The 22,403-nt window shown below is 44.2% G+C and overlaps 1 protein-coding gene across 15 annotated transcripts in view; it reads right to left on the bottom strand.

The window, feature by feature from the left end:
- ZNF618 (zinc finger protein 618) overlaps positions 1–18,977 on the bottom strand; it is a 212,010-nt gene extending 193,033 nt beyond the window's left edge. For 12 of the 15 annotated variants that reach the window (XM_055427638.2, XM_055427643.2, XM_055427641.2 and 9 more), the window contains exon 1: positions 18,865–18,977. In XM_055427638.2, coding sequence (XP_055283613.1) covers positions 18,865–18,897 — 33 coding nt within the window. In that variant the 5' untranslated portion in view covers positions 18,898–18,977. The remainder of the gene's footprint in view (positions 1–18,864) is intronic. The other 3 variants (XM_055427640.2, XM_055427652.2, XM_055427651.2) reach the window with 3 other exon arrangements.
- Between the last annotated feature and the right edge of the window lie 3,426 nt (positions 18,978–22,403).

Below are 22,403 nucleotides of genomic sequence, written 5' to 3'. Positions count from 1 at the left end.
TAATATGTATAAAATAGATAACTAATGAAAGCCTACTACAGAGCACAGGGAACTCTACTCAATGCTCTGTGGGACCTAAATGGGAAGGAAATCCAAAAAAGAAGGGATATATGTATACATATGGGCTTCCCAGGTGGTGCTAGTGGTAAAGAACCCTACTGTCAATGCAGAAGACATAAGAGATGCTGGTTTGATCCCTGAGTCAGGAAGATCCCCTGGAGGAGGGTATGGCAACCCACTCCAATATTCCTGCCTGGAGAATTCCATGGACAGAGGAGCCTGGCGAGCTACAGTCCAGAGGGTCGCAAAGAGTCAGACAGGGCTGAAGCAACTCAGCATGCAGGCACGCGTGTACACATTCTGCTGATTCATTTTAATGTACAGTAGAAACTAACACAATATTGTACAGCAACTGCCAATAAAAATTAATTTTAAAAAAAACGGTGACTATTTCTATAAAATCTTTTTGTGTTGTTTCCAGGCATTTGATATCATACACAGTTCTACTGTGAGCACTTAGGCACATTTCCAGTGATATAGAAGTACAAGTATTTCTTGTGTGTATGTTCCAACAAGACAAACTGTTTATTTGTTAAGTTAAATAAATGTTAATTTTTTCTAAAACCATCTTAAACATTTTAAAGTGTGTAGTTCAGCAGAGCTAAGTACATTCCCAGTGTTGTGCAAGAGACCTCTAGAACTTTTTCAACTTGCAAAACTGAAACTCTGCCCACTACACATCCCCTCTGCATCTCCCCCTTCCCCCACCGCTGTCACACCACTCTACTTTCTCTTTCTATGAGCTCCACTACTTCAGACACCTCACAGGAGTGGAATCACACAATATTTGTTTTTTAGAGACTGGCTTATTTCCTTTAGCATAATGTCCTCAAAGTTTATCCATACTGTAGCATATGACAGGGTTTCCTTCTTTTTAAAGGCTGAATAATGTTCCATTGTATGTCTATCCTACATTTTATTTATCCATTCATTAAAGAACAAATGAGGTACTTCCACCTCTTGACTACTGTGAATAACGCGGCAATTAACGGATATACAAGTATTTCGATGAGATCCTGCTTTAAATTCTTTCAGATAGATACCCAGGAGCAGGATTACTGGACCATAACAGTAATTCTATTTTCACTTTTGAAGGAACTTCCGTATTGTTTTTCATAGCAGCAATATCAACAATACATGAGGGTTACCAATTTCTCAACATTTTCACCAACACTTATTTTCTGTTTTCTGATAGTGGCCATCCTAATGGGTGCGAAATGATATCTCACTGTTTTTAAACTGTGTTTCTCTAATGATTAGTGATGTTGAACACATTTTCATATGCTTGGTGGCCATCTGCATATCTTCTTCAGAGAAATGTCTACGCAAGTCTTTTACCCAGTTTTTTTGAAGTTGGATTTTGTTATTGTTGTGGTTGCTAAGTTGAAGGAGTTCTTTATGTATCTTGGAAACTAACCTATTAGCAGATACTGAATTTGCAAATACTATCTCCCATTCTTCCGTCTACCTTTTCACTATGAATTCTTAAGGTCTTTTAATTAAATTAATTAATGCTAAATACATTAAAATCAAATTCATTTAGTTATACTCATTAGATTCTCAATGTCTTTTCAAGTGTGACATACACAAAAAATAGAATCCAAAACACCAAAATGTAATATTAAAAACTAAACATTTTATTTAACCATCACGAAATAATATTTTTTTTTGAAAAAGAAAAACTTAGAATTTAAATAGCAAAGAGTCAATATCTCTAAAATCCAAAGAACTTTTTTCAAAAAAAAAAAAAAAAAGGGAAAAACAAACACCCCAAAAGAAAAAAGGGCAAAATGCTTGAACAGGCAATTCACAAAAGAAGAAACAGGAGCAGCTAATAAAATACACCGGCAGATGTTCAGCCTCATTAATTTGTCCATCGGACATCAAAGATTTGGCAGTACAAGGTGACGGCCACCATTCGCACAGTGCACTCACAATCTCCTCGTAGAAATGTGAACTGACGCGACCTGTATGACGGGAACATGCTGTGATTCAGCTACTGACCGCTTCACAAGTGACGTCAAGGCAAGTACCGTACAAACGAATGTAAGATCAAACGCAGATGGGTCAGAAACAACCACAACCCTGCAGGCCCTGATTTTGAGGACACACACACAGCAGAAACACAAGGCAGGCAGTAAAGTGACGACAACTTTACTGATGTAAAAGGTGTCCGTGAGTTTTAAAATGAAAAAAGAAAGCAGGCTACTGAACAGCATGAAGAATACAGTCTCACTTCTATAAATGTTTACATATATATTTAAATAATGTTCATCAAAATGTAAACAGGGGTAGGATTTGGGGTGGTTTTTTTAAAAAAAATAATCTTGCTTATCTGTATGCTTGAATGTTTTTGTAATGAACATATTTTTCTACAATCAGGAGAAAAAAGAACGCTTTTTTACTTAGAAAAAAAAAAAGAGAGAGAAGAGTAAAACCAACTCTTGGACAGCCATTTCATACTCAGAATCAGAATGGAAATAATCTAGGACAGGGTGATGAGGAAGTCCTGGGTTTACATTCTGGTTCAGACACTAATCAGCTGACCTTGGGCAAATTAGTTCTCTGTGCCTTGGTTTCTTCACCAGTAAATAAACATGATAATAATTCTACGTAATGGCATTACTTTGAGGACAGAAGGACTAACGCTGAGTAGAGTCTCAATAAATGTTAGTTTCATTCTCTCCTTTAGTTCACCATTCAAAGCACCTAGCTGTCCCTGTCATGTTTATTTAATGGTGAGGAAACGAAGGCACGAAGAAGTAACTTGCCCAAGATCATTCAGCTGATTATCTGGAATCAAGACTGCCAGGAGAAGTATCAATAACCTCAGATACACAGATGACACCACCCTTATGGCAGAAAGCAAAGCCAAGAACTAAAGAGCCTCTTGAGGAAAGTGAAAGAGGAGAGTGAAAAAGTTGGCTTAAAGCTCAACATTTAGAAAACTAAGATCATGGCATCCGGTCCCATCACTTCATGGCAAATAGATGGGGAAACAATGGAAACAGTGAGAGACTTTATTTTGGGGGGCTCCAAAATCACTGCAGATGGTGACTGCAGCCATGGAATTAAAAGACGCTTGCTCCTTGGAAGAAAAGCTATGAGAAACCTACACAGCATATGATAAAGCACAGACATTACTTTTCCAACAAAGGTCCGTCTAGTCAAGGTTATGTTTTTTCCAGTAGTCAAGTATGGATGTGAGAGTTGGACTATAAGGAAAGCTGAGTGCAGAAGAATTGATGCTTTTGAACGGTGGTGTTGGAGGAAAGACTTGAGAGTCCCTTGGACTGCAAGGAGATCCAACCAGACCATCCTAAAGGAAATCAGTCCTGAATGTTCATTGGAGGGACTGATGCTGAAGCTGAAACTCCAATACTGTGGCCACCTGATGTGAAGAACTGACTCACTGGAAAATACCCTGATGCTGGGAAAGACTGAAGACAGAAGGAGAAGGGGACAAGAGGATGAGATGGTTGGATAGCATCACCGACTCAATGGACATGAGTCTGAGTAAGCTCCAGGAGTTGGTATTGGACAGGGAGGCCTGGCGTGCTGCAGTCCATAAGGTCACAAAGAGTCGGACAGGACTGAGCGACTGAACTCAACTGAGTTGTCCCTGGCTCACATCAGGTTGCTTGAGATTTGTTTGGTGACTGAATGGATAAGCAGATAGTCTTAAGGAAGGACGGACACCTGAAGGACGGAAAGATGAAATGGGTGGATGAATGGGTCTGTGGAGAGAAGGATGGATAGGTGAACAGCTAGACAGACGGGTTGGTGAGTAGATGGATGGAATGTCAGCCTGTGTTTTCCAAAGAGCCACATCGATATACATCCCGTCCTACATACTCAGTGTGATGTTGACACAACTCCATGGAGAGGTGGAGTTTATGTCTCTCCTCTTGCACTGGGGCACACTTTTACAATTGCTTCAACCACAAGACTGACATGGAAGTTGTGCTGCATGAGGTCTGAGGCTAGATCATTCAAGGAGATGCTGCAACTGCTTGATTCTATGCCTGCATAGGACAGGTGCTTTCAGAGCCTCAAGGTGCCATGTAGAAGTCCAGCCAAGTATCTCTATGCCGGAGAAACCACACAGAGATACATGGGAAGGCTGTATTAGAAAGATGGATTAGATAGATAGATTGGATACACAGACGGATAGATTAGAAAGATATATGTATATAAAGTAGTTGGATGGACAGAAAGACACATATAAATATTGAGAGAGAGATCAGTGGGTAGAAAGGTGAATGGATAGATGGAGGGATACTCCAGGAGCCCCAGTTGTTCTGAGTCTCCCAAGCCCTGGCACCAAACACGACAGTGGAGAGCTCTTTAAGATGACCCCAGCCCCGGCCATCTGGCCACAGCCACTGAAAGACCCTGAACCAGACTGACCAACTGAGTCACTTCCACATTCTCAATCCACAGAGACCAGGACAGACAATAAATGACTACTGCCCTGTTAAGCCACCAAGTTTTGAGCTGATGTGTTATACAGTAACAGATACCTAATACAGACGGTGAGATGAGTATATATGGGTGAGAGGCGGAGGACTGATGCGGAGAAAGTAACTTCTCTATGTGGTGCCCTGGAAACTAGCAACTTCTTGTCTAGATACCAGGCCTTGTCTCATACACCTCTCTGTTCCACCAGCCTCCTGCTTACCTACCAATTACAAGCCTTTCTCACCTCGATGGTTAATACTCCCAAAAGCGAGCATCCCAAGCTCTGACTTTCTGATTAATTGCCCGCTTGCCCCTGAACAAACTAACAGCACGTACTTTCTGAGATCACCCAGTGGACCACCTAGCCTAAGCCTTTATATTGTATAGTGGGGGAAACTAAGGCCCAAAGAGGGAAAAGAGATTCCCCCAACCACGGGTGAATTAGGAGCAAGGCTCAGACTAGAGACCACAATTACTGTTGTAAAGTTCAGCGCTATTTCTCCTCCAAAAGCCTGTGGGCTCCTGGTACCCCCGAGTTTGAGTCCTGCCTCTCCCACTCACTGCCTGGGATGACATTCCCATCAGGGCAGTAAGCAACGCTGCAGGCCCTGGCGGGGACGTGCCCGAGCTCTTGGCTCGAAGCATACCTTACATCTGTCTGGGCATAAATTTGCATTCTGAATCCAGGAGGCCCCGATTCCAAGTATGTCAAATGTAATTAATTACAGCAAACCTTCTGCAACTGTTTTCAAACGCGGTATTAAAGGCTCTGTGCGCGTAAAACACACCGCCAAGGTCCACCGAGGCGAGCTGGAGGCTGAGCAATAGGAAGACGGCAAGTGGATGCAAGGTCCTTGGAGTAGGGAGGGCAACTTCCCATGACAGAAGAGTTCAGACAACCTCCCACAGTAACGTCTGGAGCAGGGCATGGGCAGAGCATCTAATGGGGTTCAGGTTCCAGCCAATCAACCAACTCCACATTTTGGCCATGTTACTTCACTTTCCTCAAAGGAATGCTGTGAGCCTGGAATCTGGCATCCATCTGAATTTGAAGCACCGATGGCTCAGTGGGTAAAGAACAGTCTGCAATGCAGGAGCTACCAGACTCAGGTTCAATTCCTAGGTTGAGAAGATCCTCCAGAGAAAGAAATGGCAATCCACTCCAGTAATCTTGCTTGGAAAATCCTATGGACAGAGGAGCCTGGTGGGCTACACAGTCCATGGGGTTGCAATGAGTCAGACACGACTGACAGCTAAGCATTGGGCAATTCCATTTACTTCAACCTCAATTCTCTCATATATTAAAGAAAAGAAAGAAAAAAATCCCTGCTTTCCAGGGTGGTGGTATTAAATGAGATAACAGATGTTAACTGCTTAACCCAGTGCCTGGTGTATAACAAGTCAACAAATGTGCAATGATTATAGTTCAAGGAAGACAAATTCTACTTTGCAAAAATCAAGTCAGACAGAACGCTAAACTTCAGCCTTTTGACAGAAAGAGTTCCTGATTAAAGAACAAAAACTTGTAAGGCTGAATTTCCAATGCACTGCTCAAACTCCTTTCAAAACACTAACAGCAGGAAAACAAGGCTGGAAAGGTAGTCCCGGGTTCAAGCTCAGCTTTGCTGCATCCCGCAAGGTTAGTCACCCTCCTCCAGGTCCCTAAGTCAGGGCAGCTAGGTGACCTTCTCACCCTGCCAGCTCTATCCACTAGGCAATACGCCCTCTGGGTTTTCTAGAAGCCTTGCTTCTCAAATCATTACAGGGAGCAGATCAACTTAGTAAGAGAATGGCTTCCAGTCCCCAGGACCAAAACCCACAGACCTGAATAGGACCTGGATTTCAATGCCCAAACCAGTCCTGAATTGTGTACTCTGATTCAAAAAGACCCTGCTGCTGCTGCTGCTGCTGCTAAGTCACTTCAGTCGTGTCCGACTCTGTGTGACCCCATAGACGGAAGACCACCAGGCTCCCCACTCCCTGGGATTCTCCAGGCAAGAACACTGGAGTGGGTTGCCATTTCCTTCTCCAATGTGTGAAAGTGAAAAGTGAAAGTGAAGTTGCTCAGTCGTGTCCGACTCTTAGCGACCCCACGGACTGCAGCCTACTAGGCTCCTCCATCCATGGGATTTTCTAGGCAAGAGTACTGGAGTGGCTTGACGAAATAGACTGAAATTCTTTTGGCAATCAGAAAAACTGTCAGGAGTGATCTCTTAGATTTGTTATTGCTCATCTTGTTAGGTTCACTTTCTTCCAAAGTGTTTAATTAATGCTGAGGGGAATGGATAAGGAAAGTGGGAAGCATTTTAATTCCCTCCCCTAAATTACTAGTACCTCACTCTCTTGGTCTGTCCCTCTCTCAAGTTCCCACAACCTCTCCATTTTAACCACCCAGTTATGCTGGTATCTATACCACTACGCCATCTTCCCTTCCCCATCCCAAACTCTTCAGTCTTGTCACCCGTCCAATGAGCCAATGAAGCTGCCCTGTGACCTAACCCTCGAGAACAAGTTACTCCTTCTGTTTGGGGGGTTCAGGTTGCCTTAGCTCGGTATGGTTCAACAGAAATGGAATATAAGTCACTAGGTAATTTCAAATTTTCTAGTGGCCAGATGTAAAAAAATGAAAATAAAAACAAGTGAAATGTTTAATATCTTACTTAACACAACATACAAAATACTATCAATTTAACCTTATTTTAAAAAATGATGACTGAGATCTTCTACAGTCATTTTTTCTTTTTTCCTACTGAGTCTTTAAGATCTGGATCTAGAGAAGAGAAAAACGACAATTCAACCAAAAAATAAATAAATAAAACAAAACCCAGTGTGAATTTTTACACTTACAGCACATCTCAGTTCAGGTTAGCCACATTTCAACTGCTCAACAGTCACATGTGGCTAGTGGTTACCAGTACATATTGGATGGCACAGACTTCAATCATCTGCATGAGCCCTGTTAGCTCTAGACTCCTGTCATCCAAAAAGATGAGCCTCACAACAAATTCCACCTCAAGCTAGCAGCACCCCAGGGAAGTTTTCCTTCCCTGAGGCCTCATTTTCAGGCCAGTTTCAGTTATACTTCAGATCAGTTTCACTTTCTGTTTTTCTAGCATACATTATAAAAAAAAAAAAAAAACACCCACATAAATGCACTGAAATTTTTATGGTTATTTTTTTCCCCAGTTGATGAAATTTTTTTAAAAAGTCTCCAGCATCCAAAATGCCTTCAATTATTGTCTCTGGGTATTCCAAGGGCTCTGGTTATGTCCCCTCATCTTGCAAAACTCTGAGCCCAAACAAATTCGTGGCAAAATTTCACCAGATAAAAATTCCCATTCTCAATTCTCTTTAAGAGTATTGGGGCTGGTGGGAATTTGTCCAGGAGGCGGCTCAACGCGGAATATGCAGATGACACCACCCTTATCTCAGAAAGCAAAGAAAAACTGAAGAGCCTCTTGATGAAAGTAAAAGAGGAGAGTGAAAAAGCTGGCCTAAAACTCAACATTCAAAAAACGAAGATCATGGCATCTTCATTCGAAGTGATCATCCCGTCACTTCATGGCAAACAGATGGGGAAACAATGGAGACAGTGACAGACTGTATTTTCTGGGCTCCAAAATCACTGTGGACGGTGACTGCAGCCATGGAATTAAAAGACGCTTGCTCCTTGGAAGAAAAGTTATGATAAACCTAGACAGCATATTAAAAAGCAAAGACATTCCTTTGCCAACAAAGGTCCATCTAGTCAAATCTATGGTTTTTCCAGTAGTCAGGTATGGATGGGAGAGTTGGACCATAAAGAAAGCTGAGCTCTGAAGAACTGATGCTTTTGAACTGTGGTGTTGGAGAAGACTCTTGAGAGTCCCTTGGACTGCAAGGAGATCCAACCAGTCCATCCTGAAGGAAATCAGTCCTGAATACTCATTGGAAGGACTGAAGCTGAAGCTGAAACTCCAATACTTCGGCCACCTGAGGCGAAGAGCTGACTCACTGGAAAAGACCCTGATGCTGGGAGGGATTGAAGACAGGAGGAGAAGGGGACAACTGAGGATGAGATGGTTGGATGGCATCTCTGACTCGATAGTAGTTCTGAGCTCTGGTAGTTGGTGATGGACAGGGAAGCCTGGTGTGCTGCAGTCCACGGGATCACAAAGAGTCAGACATGACTGAGCAACTGAATTGAACTGAGAAGGGCTGGCCCCTCGGGCATACTGTCTTAGACAATAACACATTCAGAAAAAGAGCCAAAACAGCTTCTGATTTTTAATGTTACCAGCAAACTGCAAGCCAGGGGCTTGCTGAGGGGCACTCGGACCTCCTCCACCTGTTAGGAGTCATTTCCACCCACAGGAGAGACATCAGATTTGGTTTCTCCCTGGATCCCCCTCCCCTCCACAAGCAGGACTGGCCCTGTGAATCAGATTCCATCCCTAACACAGAACGTCACTTCACTAGAAAGCAAGTGTTCCTGTGGTTTCCTCAGCAGACTGGAGAGTGGAGCATCACCTGATTCCATCTTTTTCTCTTTAGCTTATATATGTGGGGAAGGAAACGGCAACCCACTCAGCATTCTTGCCTGGGAAATCGCATGGACAGAGGTGCCTGGCGGGCTACAGTCCATGGGGTTGCAAAGAGTAGGACACAACTGAGCAACTAAGCACAGCACAGCTTATATCTGAAGCCTCCTCCTGCTTCGTCAGCCAAAATATTTATATCATTTTTCTGTTAACTCAATACCATCCTCACCTTGGCCTCCCTCCTTTCCTTTTAAAGAAAAGAAAGGAGTTGTCGCCAACACATTTCCCTGTTTATGAGGCACTTCTGAGTCTGTTAACTCACGGGATGCTTGCGGGAAGCCCATGAGGGGTACACGAGTGAACTGCTCTGCCACGCAGCAGATCAACAAACAGAGGCACGTTGGGGTACCCAGATGCCAGCGCCTCCCGGGGTACAGAAGGTCACACACAAGGCTGAAACGGGAGGAAGGTGGCAACTGACTCAAACAGGAGAACACATAAGCTCCAGAGGCCTGAAAGTTCTGAGTTTTTTAAATCTTAGGCTGGCAAATCAAATAAAACAAGATAAGGGGCCAATTCACCTTGCGTACACCTATCCGTGACTCTGGGTTTATACAATTTACCCAACAGGGCACTGATGATCAGGGATTAGCTCTAGTTATAAAAATTAACACGTATAAAACAAAATAAAATAAACCATACACAGGGCTTCAGAGTTTAAAAAAACATTTTCAGATATGCTACTTCACGTCATTCCTGCGAAGGACTATGTCCATCTCGGGTCCCAGATGTAGAAATTAAGATTCCCAGGAATGGCTGATGTGTAAACAGCAAACCCAGGTGCTCCTGTAGGAACCCCAGGGCGGGCCCTGCCCGCCCCCCCACCCCGGCCACGTCATCTGTACAATATAAGTGAGCAAGCGGGCAACACCACGCAACCCAGTGGCCCAGCCTCCACATCTTCCCTTTGAAACCTGATCACACGGGGATCAGACAGAGAAGCAGGTCATCCAGCCCTGCTTTGATGACAACCCCAAGGGGATCTAATTATAACAGGGAAGGGAGGAGTCAAGACCCTCTCACGATTTCTCAAGACCAAATTAACTCTAATTCCTTTTGACAGAGTGTTTGTGCAAATAATAGGAAAAGCACTGGTGGAGGAGTTAAGAAATCTGAGGTTTGAAGTGGCTCCGCCTATCCACTGAGGTTCTGGGCAAGTAATTCCGCCTCTCTTCCCAGGCGTGCATGCGTGCGTGTGTGTGTGTGTGTGTGTGTGTGTCTAAATCAGAAATGACAAACTGGTTTCATGTGGCAGCTTCATACTAAGAAAGACTCTAAAGGCCACTGGCCAGGCTCCATGGAAAAGACTACCATGATTGATTAGCAATGTCTGCCACAGGCATAAAAATGGGGAGTGGTGCCGTGTATGTTACTTATTTACCATTGCTGGATCAGATGCACAAATAACACGCTGCAAGTGAAAAGTACTCTGCGTTTTCCAAACTTTTTTCTCACACCCCTCACAACTTTTCAGCAGAACCCTGTGCCACACTCATTACTACCTTCATCATCATCACTGCTATCATCACCACTTTACAGATGCGGAAAACGAAGTGTAATGTTATACCTGGACAAAGCGCACAACATGATTAAGGAGCAGACCAGAGAGGGGAGCGGAGCTTTGCCCCCCAGCTTCAATCTGTTTGTTCTACCCTTGGAAATGCCCAGCTGGCGTTCTGCCACTGGCAGGACAGTTCATCCATGTGGCCATACAGAAGGGACCTATTTCCAAGGCTTCACCTTCCTCCCACTGGCTGCTTCAGCCTTTCAGAGAAGGGACCACAGGAAGACATGGAAGGAAAGTGAGGCAAATTCAGAGTTCCAGATGCTTCTTCCAAAGGCAAAGTTCCAGCCTCACTTATAGGTGGAGACAACAAACCCAGAGATAAGTGAGGTTAAAATAAAAGGGCAGAATTGGAAGTCCCTAATTGTCACAGTTCACTCCACCAGGAACAGGACACTCTATATCCTCAATTCCAAGGTGCCTTAGACTGTCAGATACACCATCGATTTTATAATAGCTTTCTGAAACCAAAAAAAAAAAAAAAAAAAAATGAGGGAGAAACAGTGCTGAAACAGAACACACACATCTACTATAAAATACATCCCAATTTCAGAAATAAGAAAATGTGGGAACCTGACCATGGAGGAAATACAGGAGTCTGTGCTCACTTACTGAGCTGGGCTAAACAGTGTTAACAATGACAGCGCTTTCTAAAACTTACAGGGAAAAACAATTAAGCAAATAAACAGAATATTCTCAGTTTTTCTCCATAAATTTCCCCTGAATCTTTAGCATGTGCAAACGGGAATCTGACCAAAGGTGGGGTCTGGTTGATCATCAAATCACACACTAAGCTACCTCACGTTTAAGGGGCCCGTGTATCTACAAACAATTCTCTGACATCCAATTCCAGGGCCTATGGCCAAGACCAGCTCCGGGAGTAAGGACAGGGAGTGATCAAGTCCCCTCCACCCCAAGGCACTCTGCTTTTTCCACCTCTTTGGACATGCTGGGCCCCATTCTCAAGACCTGCAAATCTGGATCTCTCCTTCTACTTTAAGGAAATGGTTCATACAACAGGAGAGAAAAGGGGTGGAGAACTTTTTAAAATTCTCCACAACATGTGAAGTCAAAGGAGCATTAGTCCCATCCAGCGAGCCCTCTCTGATTTATTATTATTATTTATTTATTATTATTCCCAGGGAGCCATGGGCTTTGGAGCCAGTTCTAAGAAATCTATTTACGGCTCCCTAACAAAACACGGGTGTTGACCAAATGGCCAAACCCAAATTGGTCACCTACTCTTCATTAGACCCAAATCCAGATGATCTGAGCTTTTTCCAAAAAATAAGATTAAGTCATCAAATATTTATTGAGCTGCTGCTCTGTGCCAGACCCTAAAATGAATAACCCATGATCTCTGCCCTCACGGAACTCGCAAGCTGGCTGGTGAGTCAGAAATGCGAACGACCAACTCCCATCTGTGAGCCCAGAGTATCTGGAAAGTCCTGCAGGCTGCAGAGGTCCAGGGGGCTCCAGAGAAGAGAACAGACAGGCAGGTCTCAAGGGGTCTGGCTTCTCATGGAACTGAGAAAAATGAGGGAAAGGTCATGAGAGACAGAAGGCCTGGTGTGAACAGAATCTCAAAGGTAGACAGTTTAAGGCTTCCCTGGTGATCCAGTGATTAAGAATTTGCCTTGCAATGCAAGGGACACCAGTTCGATCCCTGGTCCAGGAGGATCCCACATGCAATGGAGCAACTAAGCCCGTACGCCAGAGTTACTGAGTCCATGTACCTAAAGCCTGTGCCCCAGAGCAAGAGAAGCCACTGCAATGAGAAGCCCACGCACAATTAGAGAGTAGCCCCACTCACCAAAACTCGAGAAAACCCAAGTGTAGCAACGAAGACTCAGCACAGCCAAAAAATAAAATAAATCATCAAAAAAAAAGGGAGACAGTTCACCCCGAATTCAGAGTCATCCCTTTAAACAGCGTGCCACAGGCTTTGAAACAAACCCAGAAATATCTGGTGGAGCCACAGCATCCTTGGAATGAAAGCACTGACAACACTTTGGACAGGAAAGATGTGTAAGGTCCAAGAGATGTCTCATCCTAGCCTGTTTTAAAATAACACACACAAAAAGTGCACATTTTCTGTTGTTACTTAACCCTACCTATTAAAGATAAGTCACCAAGTCTGCAGAACAACCAAAATTGCTGTCACTGGCATTCAACCTCCACAAATGGAAACCACTGGATCAAGAGATTACTAACTTGTATTGACCACCTTCTAAGGAGTGGCTGGATGTAACATGTGAATTGTTTCATTTAATCATAAAACAACCTTTCAAAGTCAAGATTATTTCACCCCTTCTTCCAGATGCAGAAGTTGCGGTTCCAAAACCAAAGAAGACTTTTCCAAAGTAACACAAGGCTAACCACGCAATGAGGTTGGATTTCAAACTCTGGTCTGGCTGACCTCACATCCACCATTCCATTTCACCAATTGGGTGGCTGTTAGAAATGTTCTATGCTTCGTATTTAAGGCCTCCCCTGGGGGGAATTTCCTGGTGGTTCCATGTTCAGTTCAGAAATGAATTGCACTGACTGAACATCTTTGCACCCAGATCTCCTCTCACCCCTCAGACCCCCAAGCCTGGCCCTATGCACCTGCGGTCTTCTTCCACCTTCATCCTTTTTTCAAGCAATATTTTTTAAACCAAACTCCTAGAACAGACTTCTCCACTTCTTAATTTCAATGGCACATGTACCGAGACACAACATCTTGGAGTTTCTAGCCATCATCTGTCTCTTCCAGCTAGTGTTCTGGCCTAACCTTGGGCAACTACAAGGGCAACTACACGGACCACTTTGGCCAGAAGAGGCTATACGGATGAAATGCCATAGCGCATAGAGTTCAGGAAGGAAGTCCCACCAACAAAACCAAGGGCTTTCAAAGATATGTTATAACCTTCTAAGACCACTCAGGAATGGCGAAATGGAACGTTGGTCTGGTTCTACGCTGTCCAATACAGAAGCCACTAGCCACACGTGGCTACTAGCACATGAAATGTGGCCAGTCAGAAAAGACTCAGTATCCCTCCAAAGAAAAAATGCACAATAGCACATTAATAATTTTTATATTAATGAATACTGAAATGAGAGCATTGTGGATATACTGTTACATAAGCCATATTATTAAAATTAATTTCATCTGTTTCTTCTTGGTTTTTTTAAAGTGAGACTAGAAAATTTTAAATGACATATGTGGCTCACATTTGTGACCTGAATTTTATTTCGACTGGACAGCACTGGCCTGACACATTTAAAAGATGAGAAGACCAAGACAGCAATTCTGGAGATGTTAGGAAGCGCATAGACACAAAAATGCAGACGTTCACTCAGAGTCTGATAGGTATTTAAATATAGCACAGACATGAACTTTCTTAACTCCAAAAAAAGTCCTCTGGCAATGTGCAGTAAGTGAGGAATAAAAGTAACCGGGGCTGCTCTCCCTCCCATCAAGACTGGGATCCCACACTACTTAAAAAGTCTCCTTCCCAGCCAGAGAACCTGGCCAAGATGCCACTTCACTCTGGAAGGACACACGAATAGCACCTGCCCTTCCTGTCTCATCCAAGGCCAACAAGCTGGGGTGCATGCCTGACTGCCACCTACGCGGTCGAGACTTCTTCACAGCTGGCCCTTCAGGTAAGCTCAACCAGAGAATAAAAAAAAAATACATGTGAGCCAGGACTCCTATCCCAAAGGGTTCATGTGAAAGTCCACTGGGGTAATAAGAAAATGAAGTATAAGCAGCAATATGCGGAATTCCTGGAGCACATCATTGTCAGCCATCTAGACCAGCAACTGTCAAATTCTTTTAACCATAACTCACAGTAGACACACATCAGCATATGTAAATAAAACTGAAGTTTCGTTAAGACAACACTTACCTTGAATACACAGCTATGCCTCTGCTAGTGTGTGCTCTCTTGTACCCTACTCTGTTCTTTTTGTGTGTGTGCTGATTGTGATCCACTGAACCGATCTTACAACCCACTAATGGGTCATGACTCACAACCTAGCCTGGGAATGGTGAGCAGAGGTACCCCCCACACTCTGCGATGGACACTGTGACCACTGCACCCCATCCTCCACAATATCGGAGTCCAGCTGTGACCTCAGAGTCCTTCTCAACACAGTGATCCAGGCAGCTATGGCCCACTGCATGGAGTCAGAATCAGAGAAGAAAATGACTTATTAGTATCACTGCTCTGTTCCAAAGCTCTCATATGGCAAACACAAAACTGAGGGCTCGTGAGGGAAAAAAGCGGTTTGTCCAAGATCGCACAGCAAGACCTTGGGCAAACTAGGCCTCCTGTGTACCCACAAAGCCACGTCACCTTCCATCACCAGGGAGGAGACACAACTGACATGAAACATCACAAGAACACGGGAAAATTTCAAAATTTCACCATGATCATGAGAAGTCTGCTTATACATCCAATGAAACACGCAAGGAAGTTCTTATCACCCTTCCAAGGAGACAACAACATGAGCCTTCTGAGGTCAGAAGAAGCAGCATGCCAACAGCTGAGTCAAAGGTGGAGGGGGAGAATGGTATCTGACAATGTAGGAGTCTTTAAACTGTTTCTCAAACAAAACAAACCATTGGCTGTTTATTTCCTAGGACCAGGGAGAGGTCACACTCATACTGACCAGCCATCTTTGTTGCTTTCCTTCTGCAACAGCAAGAGCCCTTGTTCAAGTTCACCTCTGTGCAGGGCTGAAAGTATAAGCAAACCCTGTTTCTTAGCTTGGTCTGAAGTCAAGCAATAAAGCAAGCCCTTGAAATTTCAAACCTTATTAGAAAATTAAAAAAAAAAAAAAAAAACTCCTTAGGCAGAAAAGCAAAACATTAATAAGAGTCTCCTCTGTGAAACTGAGCATAAATGATCTTTCACCAAAATAACTCAGTCCATCAACAAATTACCACCCCTCAAGTCCAATTTGCCAGATTTTTCGCCCAAGACGACAAGAGAGTTTGGTGAACAGACGTGGCCTAATAAAAATCAGCTGATATATATCCATTTCTGGTCACACTTCCATTCACCACAGGAGGTGAGAAAGGCAAGGCCCAGGTCACTGTCTCAATCCTCAGAGACACCAATAGAAACAAAAGAAAATTGACCCCGCCCCCAACAGTACCATCATGCACCTCTATTTCCTTTAAAACAAACATGATCAGAATAACCAATTTTTTTAAAAAAAGAAAAAACAAGCCTACAAAACAGAGATGATTTTCCATTTCTAGTCAGGGGTTCCCTTTAAATTGTTAAACAACACAACAAAATTTCAAGAGAATGGAATGAAGGAATTTGAGTTGTGTGTCAGGAGATCCAGGGCACACAAAGGAACATGCTGCAATATTTTTATTCCTTGCACCAGAAATAACCTGTTATCAACAACCCTGAGTCTTTCTCAGATGCCTGGTAGGGGTGCCCACCCACCCCTCCCCAGGGCAGGACACAGTTCTCCTCCCATCACCTGCTAAACTGGCTCTCCTGTCTCGTGAGACCTCCTGAGCCCTTGGAAATTATAAATTCTTTGCCTGTCCTAGGCATCGGCCTAAATAATTCAATAGAAAAAAAATTAATTACGCTACTTTAAAAAAAAAAAAAAAGCTCATTCCAAATATGTCAGAATGTGGCCAGTCAGCCCTAAAGGATTTTGTTACTAAAAAAGTAAAAATCTCCCAAATGCAATGGCGGTGATGGGAAATGTCAAACCTCTGCACTGTCAAATGTATTTCACAGAATTTGTATCCCCTTAGAAATCTGAATTTCCCCAAAACGGGGTTGGGAATTCATGGACCAGGGCCATCATTTCTTCCAAGACCAGCTGGTGGCTGGCGAAAGGCAATAGGATTTTCTGTCCTAGCCTTGTGTGACCCACCACCAGCCCATTCAAGAAACCACTCCACAAATGCTAATATTTCCCCTTCCTTTTGGACAGAAAAATTGGAACTTTCTTTTTTTGATGCAAAATCCCCAACAAGTTCAGATAATAATTTATCACAAATAACCCTTCAACTTTGGGTAGGTACCTTATCTTCCTTTGTTAAATTTCAATTTGGCCAATATTTATCTTCTCAAAGGAAAAAAAAATTTTTTTTGGTTTCACCTTGACTTTTTTGAAGGCCAAAAATATCAAATAATATGTGCACATATGCTTTCATGATCCAAAGACAAGTATCTTTGGGTTTTGGCTTTTGTCTATATTTTTATCTTTTTCCCCTTAAAAAAAATTTAAAATTTGATGCTAGAATCAAGTTGAATTGGTGTTTTACCCCATTTTTTCAGCAAACTAAGTATTCCACTACAGGAGATGGATAAAAATCAGAATTTTCATCTCTTCTCTGTCCTTCCCTTGTTTATCTTTCCTTCCTAAGTCAGTAAAATTTGTGCTTCTGAAAAAAAAATTAGACCCCCCCCAAATGATCAAGCTTAATGGATTTTTCCCCCTTTGAAAGTAATCAAATTTGTGAAAAATACCAAATGTTAGTAAACTACCAATCCCACAGCACAATCAAAGAGGCCTGAAACCAAACTGAATATACAGTTTTTAATAATAAAATTTTCAAATTGAAAGATTGAGCAAGCACATAGAAAGGAAAATTTTCTTCTTACCAAGGATTCTTCAACCCTTGTCTTTACCAACTGATTCAGTTGTATGTCATAAAAAATGAGCTTCTGTGAATCCACTGTTAGTTTTTTCATAATAATGTTAATTATGCATATCTTATTTTAATGGCGGTCTCTCCTACAAATCTGTGGACTACTCAATTTGTATAATGTAATGAATTTACATTTTTTCCCCAATGAATATTGCTCAGAAAAGGTTGCTGACATTTTCTGTATAAAACAACAACAAAAAAAGAAATGCCTAGACCTTTCAGCAAACAAAATCAGAAAACAGTCTTAATTATTCCATCAAAGCAAAAAAAAAAAAAAACACACAACCCAACAAATGCAGGGAAAAAATGGATTTCACGCTAACTTTTCCAGTTTCTGCTTTTCTTTAAAACCTTGGGATTTAAACACAGTAAAATGTAAATGAAAAATTAAAAAAATAAAACCTACAATTTTTGGGTGTGTCCAAAGCCAACATTTTAGGCTCTATTTCTCTTTTAAATCCTTCCTTCTTGGAAACAGAAAAACTTTAAATATTGCCAAATGGCAAAATTAGTCTTTTTTTGCCCACTGAGCTAAACAAGTTCCAAATTTAAATGAAGTACAATTTCTAATTGCTTCAATAAAGCCAATTCTCCCAGTTTCCCCTAAACTCAACAATTTCCCTCCTTTCCTCATTCCAAACAGTTTTTTCTCAAATTAAAATGAGTTGGGCAGCCAAATCGACTTTGGTTTTAGAAGGCTTTTTGCCTTCTCCCCTTCAAAAACTGAATTCATTCAAATTCTAGCTTAATTTTCATTTACATATTATCTGGATTTGGCTTCAGAAATAAAAATTGTCTCTATGCTCCTGGAAAGATCAAAGTGAAAACTGTCACCCTCAAAAAGAAAAAAAAAGAATCTCTGTCCTCCCCGCTGCCTTATAGAGGAAACTTTTGAAAAAATAAGAAATAAAAAATATTTCTTTTCAATTTTAATTTCTTTTTTATTTACAAAATAGTATCCTCTAGGTGGCGTCGTTTTAATGGGAAAAAACTGCCGTTTGAAGAAAAATTAGAAAAAAAATTGAGAAAAGGAAATATGGCCTAAAAAAAAAAAAAAAAAAGATTGTTGCAAAGATAGGAAGCCAGGGGGGAAAGACCTCCCGAGGGGTCATGGGGGACCCCGAGCGCACAGAGGGTCAGGGGGAAATTGTAAATTTAGAGGGGAGGGGGGAGATCTGGAAGGGGTTGCATTTTTGCAAAATGTGAATTGTCCAAACTGAAATGGCTGCTCTGTTCTCTCGCCGCTTTGTTTTCTGGGCTCCGGTCCGAGCCCGGGGCTGGAGGGGGCGCCGGGTGGGGGCCCGAAAAGACCCCCGCGTCACCCCCACCCTCCGCACACCCCGCTGCGCCCGGGGGGGGGCTCGCCAGACCCCGACTCTCCCGTTTGCGCCCACAAAAAAGCCCGCAAACGTGCCCAGGCACTTTGCATTCTGCAAATCTTGCAATGAAGTGGCGCAGCGCCCCGGGCCCCGGCCCCCCGGGTCCCCCGCGCGGGGCCTGCCCCCGGCCCCCCGTCGTACCTGCGGAGCCGCCGCGCCGCCCGGCTGGTTCATGGGTCCGTGCGGGAGGAGGCGGCCCCGGCGCGTCCTGCTCCTCCCGGGCCGGGCTGCCGGTGCGCGCACAATGCCGCCGCCGCCGCCGCCGCCGCTCCCTCCTCCGCCCGCCCCGCGCGGGCCGGGGGGGCGGGGGCGCGGGGGGCGCGCGGGGGGGGCCCGGCCCTCGCCCCCGGCCCCCGCCCCGGCCCGCGCCCGCCGCCGCCGCCGCCGCCGCCCCGCCGGCCCCCTCGGGGCTGCGGCCGCCCCCCGCCGCCCTGCCCGCCCCCGGGCCGGCCTCGCCGCGCGGCCCGCGAGCTCCGGGCCTCGGCCTCGGCCTCCGCGCCGCCGGCCTCCGCGCCGCACACAAAGCCGGCCGGCCCCGGGGCGCGCGGCTCCCGCCCGCCCGCCGGCCCCCGGGCCGAGGCGCGCCCGCCCCCCAAACTTTCCCGCGCCCGCCCCTCAGCGCCGTCCTGCCCTGCCCCCGCTCCCCGGCCCCTCCGAGAGGTAATTTTCACGTTGGGAAAAAAGTTTGGGGAGCCTTTTCTGGGCGGAACACAAGGGGTTAATGGGAACTCTGGCTCCCCCCACCCACCCCCAAAAAATATCAGATTGATTTTTTAAATAAAGTTTGAAGAGCTGGCCTTATGGAAGAATCGGAAGACTCAGTGGGGATATTACCATTGCCTCTGCCACCCCTCCAAAAAAATCTAATGTAACTGAAGAATAAAAGTTTGAAGAACTAGCCCTAGGTCAGACAAGAGGGGTTGAGGCAACTCTTTCTAGGCACCCCCCCCCCAGTCAGATAGATTTTAAAAATAAATATCTGAGCTGCTTTTATGTGAAATGCAAGATAAAGAGTATGTTTCTCTCTATCCCTGTCAATTTTTTTAAGAATATATTTATTTTAAAAATTAAAGTTTGAAGAACTGGTCCCATGTTGGACAAGAAGGGGGAAAGGTTAGACACCCCCACCCACCCATCCACATGCCCCAATCAAATTGATTTTAAAAAGAAAAATTTGTGAAACTCTGGGTGAAGTAAATGGTGAACAAGAATATTTCTATTCAACACCCTAAAAAAATCAGATTATTTTTAAATTTGAGGAACGGACATCCTCGTAACTTGGTAAGGTTTAAAGGGAATTTCCCCTTTCCTCCTCACCCTCCAAAAATACCAGATTAAAAAAAAAAATTATGTGTGAAGGACTTGTCCCATATAGAGACAGAAGGGATTAATGGATCCATCCTGCATCTCCCACAATTGATTTTTAGAATAAAAATTTGAAAAACTGCGAGTCTCTGAGATGAGAGAAATCTTTGTTTATCTCTCCCTAGTAGAAAAATAGGATGCTTTTTTTATTGGTGTCACTTGTCCATATTAATTTTTTTTAATTTATGTATTTATTTATTTTGGTTGTGCCAGGTCTTCACTGCTGCACAAGCTATTCTCCAGTTGCGGTAGTTGAGGGCTACTGTCTAGTTGTGGTGCACTGGCTTCCCATTCCAGTGACTTCTCTTATTTCCGAGCATGGGCTCTAGGGCTCAGGGGCTTCAGTAGTTGCAGCCCGTGAGCTCAGTAGTTGCAGCTCCCAGGCTCTAGAGCACAGGTTCAATAATTATGGCCCATGTACTTGGCTGCTTCCTGGCATGTAGGATCTTCCAGGATCAAGGATCAAACCTGTGTCTCTTGCCTTGGCAGGTGGATTCTTTACCACTGAGCCACCTGGGAAGCCACCAGAAGAATAATTTTTAAAAATAAAACCATTGGAAATTAAGGGCAAACAGGTGTCATTTCTCTGCACCCACCTTAAAAAATCAAATAGGGGTGTTTTTGTTTGTTTGTTTTAATGTTTAAAGAGTTGGGTTAATATGAGACAGGAAGAGTTACAGAAATTTTTTCCCTGCACCCTCTAGCAAAGTTATTTTTTAAATATCCAGAAACTAAAAGGTTGTATAGAAGACACTGTCTTTCCCTAAAGGATGAAAGAGAATTTATCAGAGAATTGAGGCACATTCTTCTCCAGACTAAATACACACATGAGATTAAGAGGAATCTTCAAACCATTTCCCTATCACCCAAAATCTGGAGAATCGTTGAAAATAAAAGTTGCCATTTCTCTCCCTGCCAGCCTGGCAGGTGTGTCCCTGGCCAGCGTTTGGCAGCCTCTGCCAAGGTTGAAGTAGGGCAGGCACTGAGGGGAGCAGGACAGCCTGTGGAGTTTGTCAGTGTTGGGCTCTCAGGGATCCGGGACATACGTACAGGCCAGGCAGCCCCCTGCCCACCTGCCCCTCAGCCATCAGATGACTGAGGCCCCATTACCCAGAGAAATGCTCCAGGTTTGGTGTCTCTCTGGCTCCATCCCTGTGTGAAAGTTTCTAGGCACCTGTCTCAAGACCAGACCCCCTACTCTGCCTAACAGAGCCACGCCTGACTTAAGGCCCTGGAGTAGAAAGAAACTGGATCCAAAATAACATTAGATCTCAGTGACCACAGACTGAGAGCTACCGGGTACCAAGGGAGAAAAGGAATCTTGCCCTGGGAGTCAGGAATACATGAAGCAGTAAATGTTCACTGAGCACTTACTGTTGTGTCTAGTAGGGCAGCCACACCATCGAGAAGAGGACAGGTTGTAGCAGCCCTTTTCAAACCTGAGCGATCCTCAGCATCATGGTAAAGGCCCATTCCAACACTGAGTGCTTTAACTGGTCAGGGGTAGGGAGCAAGAATTTGCATTTGTAACAAGTTCTCAGGTGATGCTAATGCTGCTGGTTGGAGGACCACGTTTTAAAAGCCATTGTCAGGACTTCCCTAGAGGTCCAGTGGCCAAGACTCCCAATGCAGGGGGCCTGGGGTTCTAGCTTGCTCAGGGAACTAGATCCCACATGCCACAACTGAGTTTGCATGCCTCAACTGAAGATTCCCCATGCCGCAACGAAGATCAAAGATATTGTGTGCAGCAGGTAAGACCCAGCACAGCCAAATAAATAAATAAAAATATTTTTTAAAAAGCCACTGTCATAGTGTTAACAGTGAAATGCACAGGCATAAGAGAAAGGACCCACTCCAGCTCCAGCGGGGTCAGCGAAGATTCCGAGAGGAATAGCATCCTGCAGGAAGGCGGGATAGAGGCATCCTTCCCCTCTAGGTCTACATCGGATGGCAGTCTCTCTTGATCAAGGGGTTCTTCAGTAGTGTCCTTAGTAGGTCTGCAGATCCACAAAGTAAGAAATTTTACGTCTTAAGCAAATTAATCTCTACATGTGCATTTTGGGGAAGAAAATCTCTGACTTTCACTGATTTCCCTAAAGGGTCAGTGACCCCAACCTAGACTGATTTCCCGCCTGTTTCCAGGCACCTCTGGCCCGGAAAATCCTTGCGGGTCCTTCTCAGCCTCTCTTTCTGGAATCACTGCCAGCCTTTTCTGCATCTCTGCCAACCACGGCCACAAGAAGCAGACCTTCTCTTCCGTGAGGACATCCGGACAGAGTGAGCATAGAGTGCATTTAGCACCACCTGGGACACAG

This window comes from Moschus berezovskii, chromosome 7, assembly GCF_049115385.1.
Source record: "Moschus berezovskii isolate FMDL1 chromosome 7, NW_MosBer_1.0, whole genome shotgun sequence".
Classification (NCBI taxonomy): Eukaryota; Metazoa; Chordata; class Mammalia; order Artiodactyla; family Moschidae; genus Moschus; species Moschus berezovskii.
Note: the sequence above shows the minus strand (reverse complement) of the source record. Positions and strands in the feature narration are given on the sequence as shown.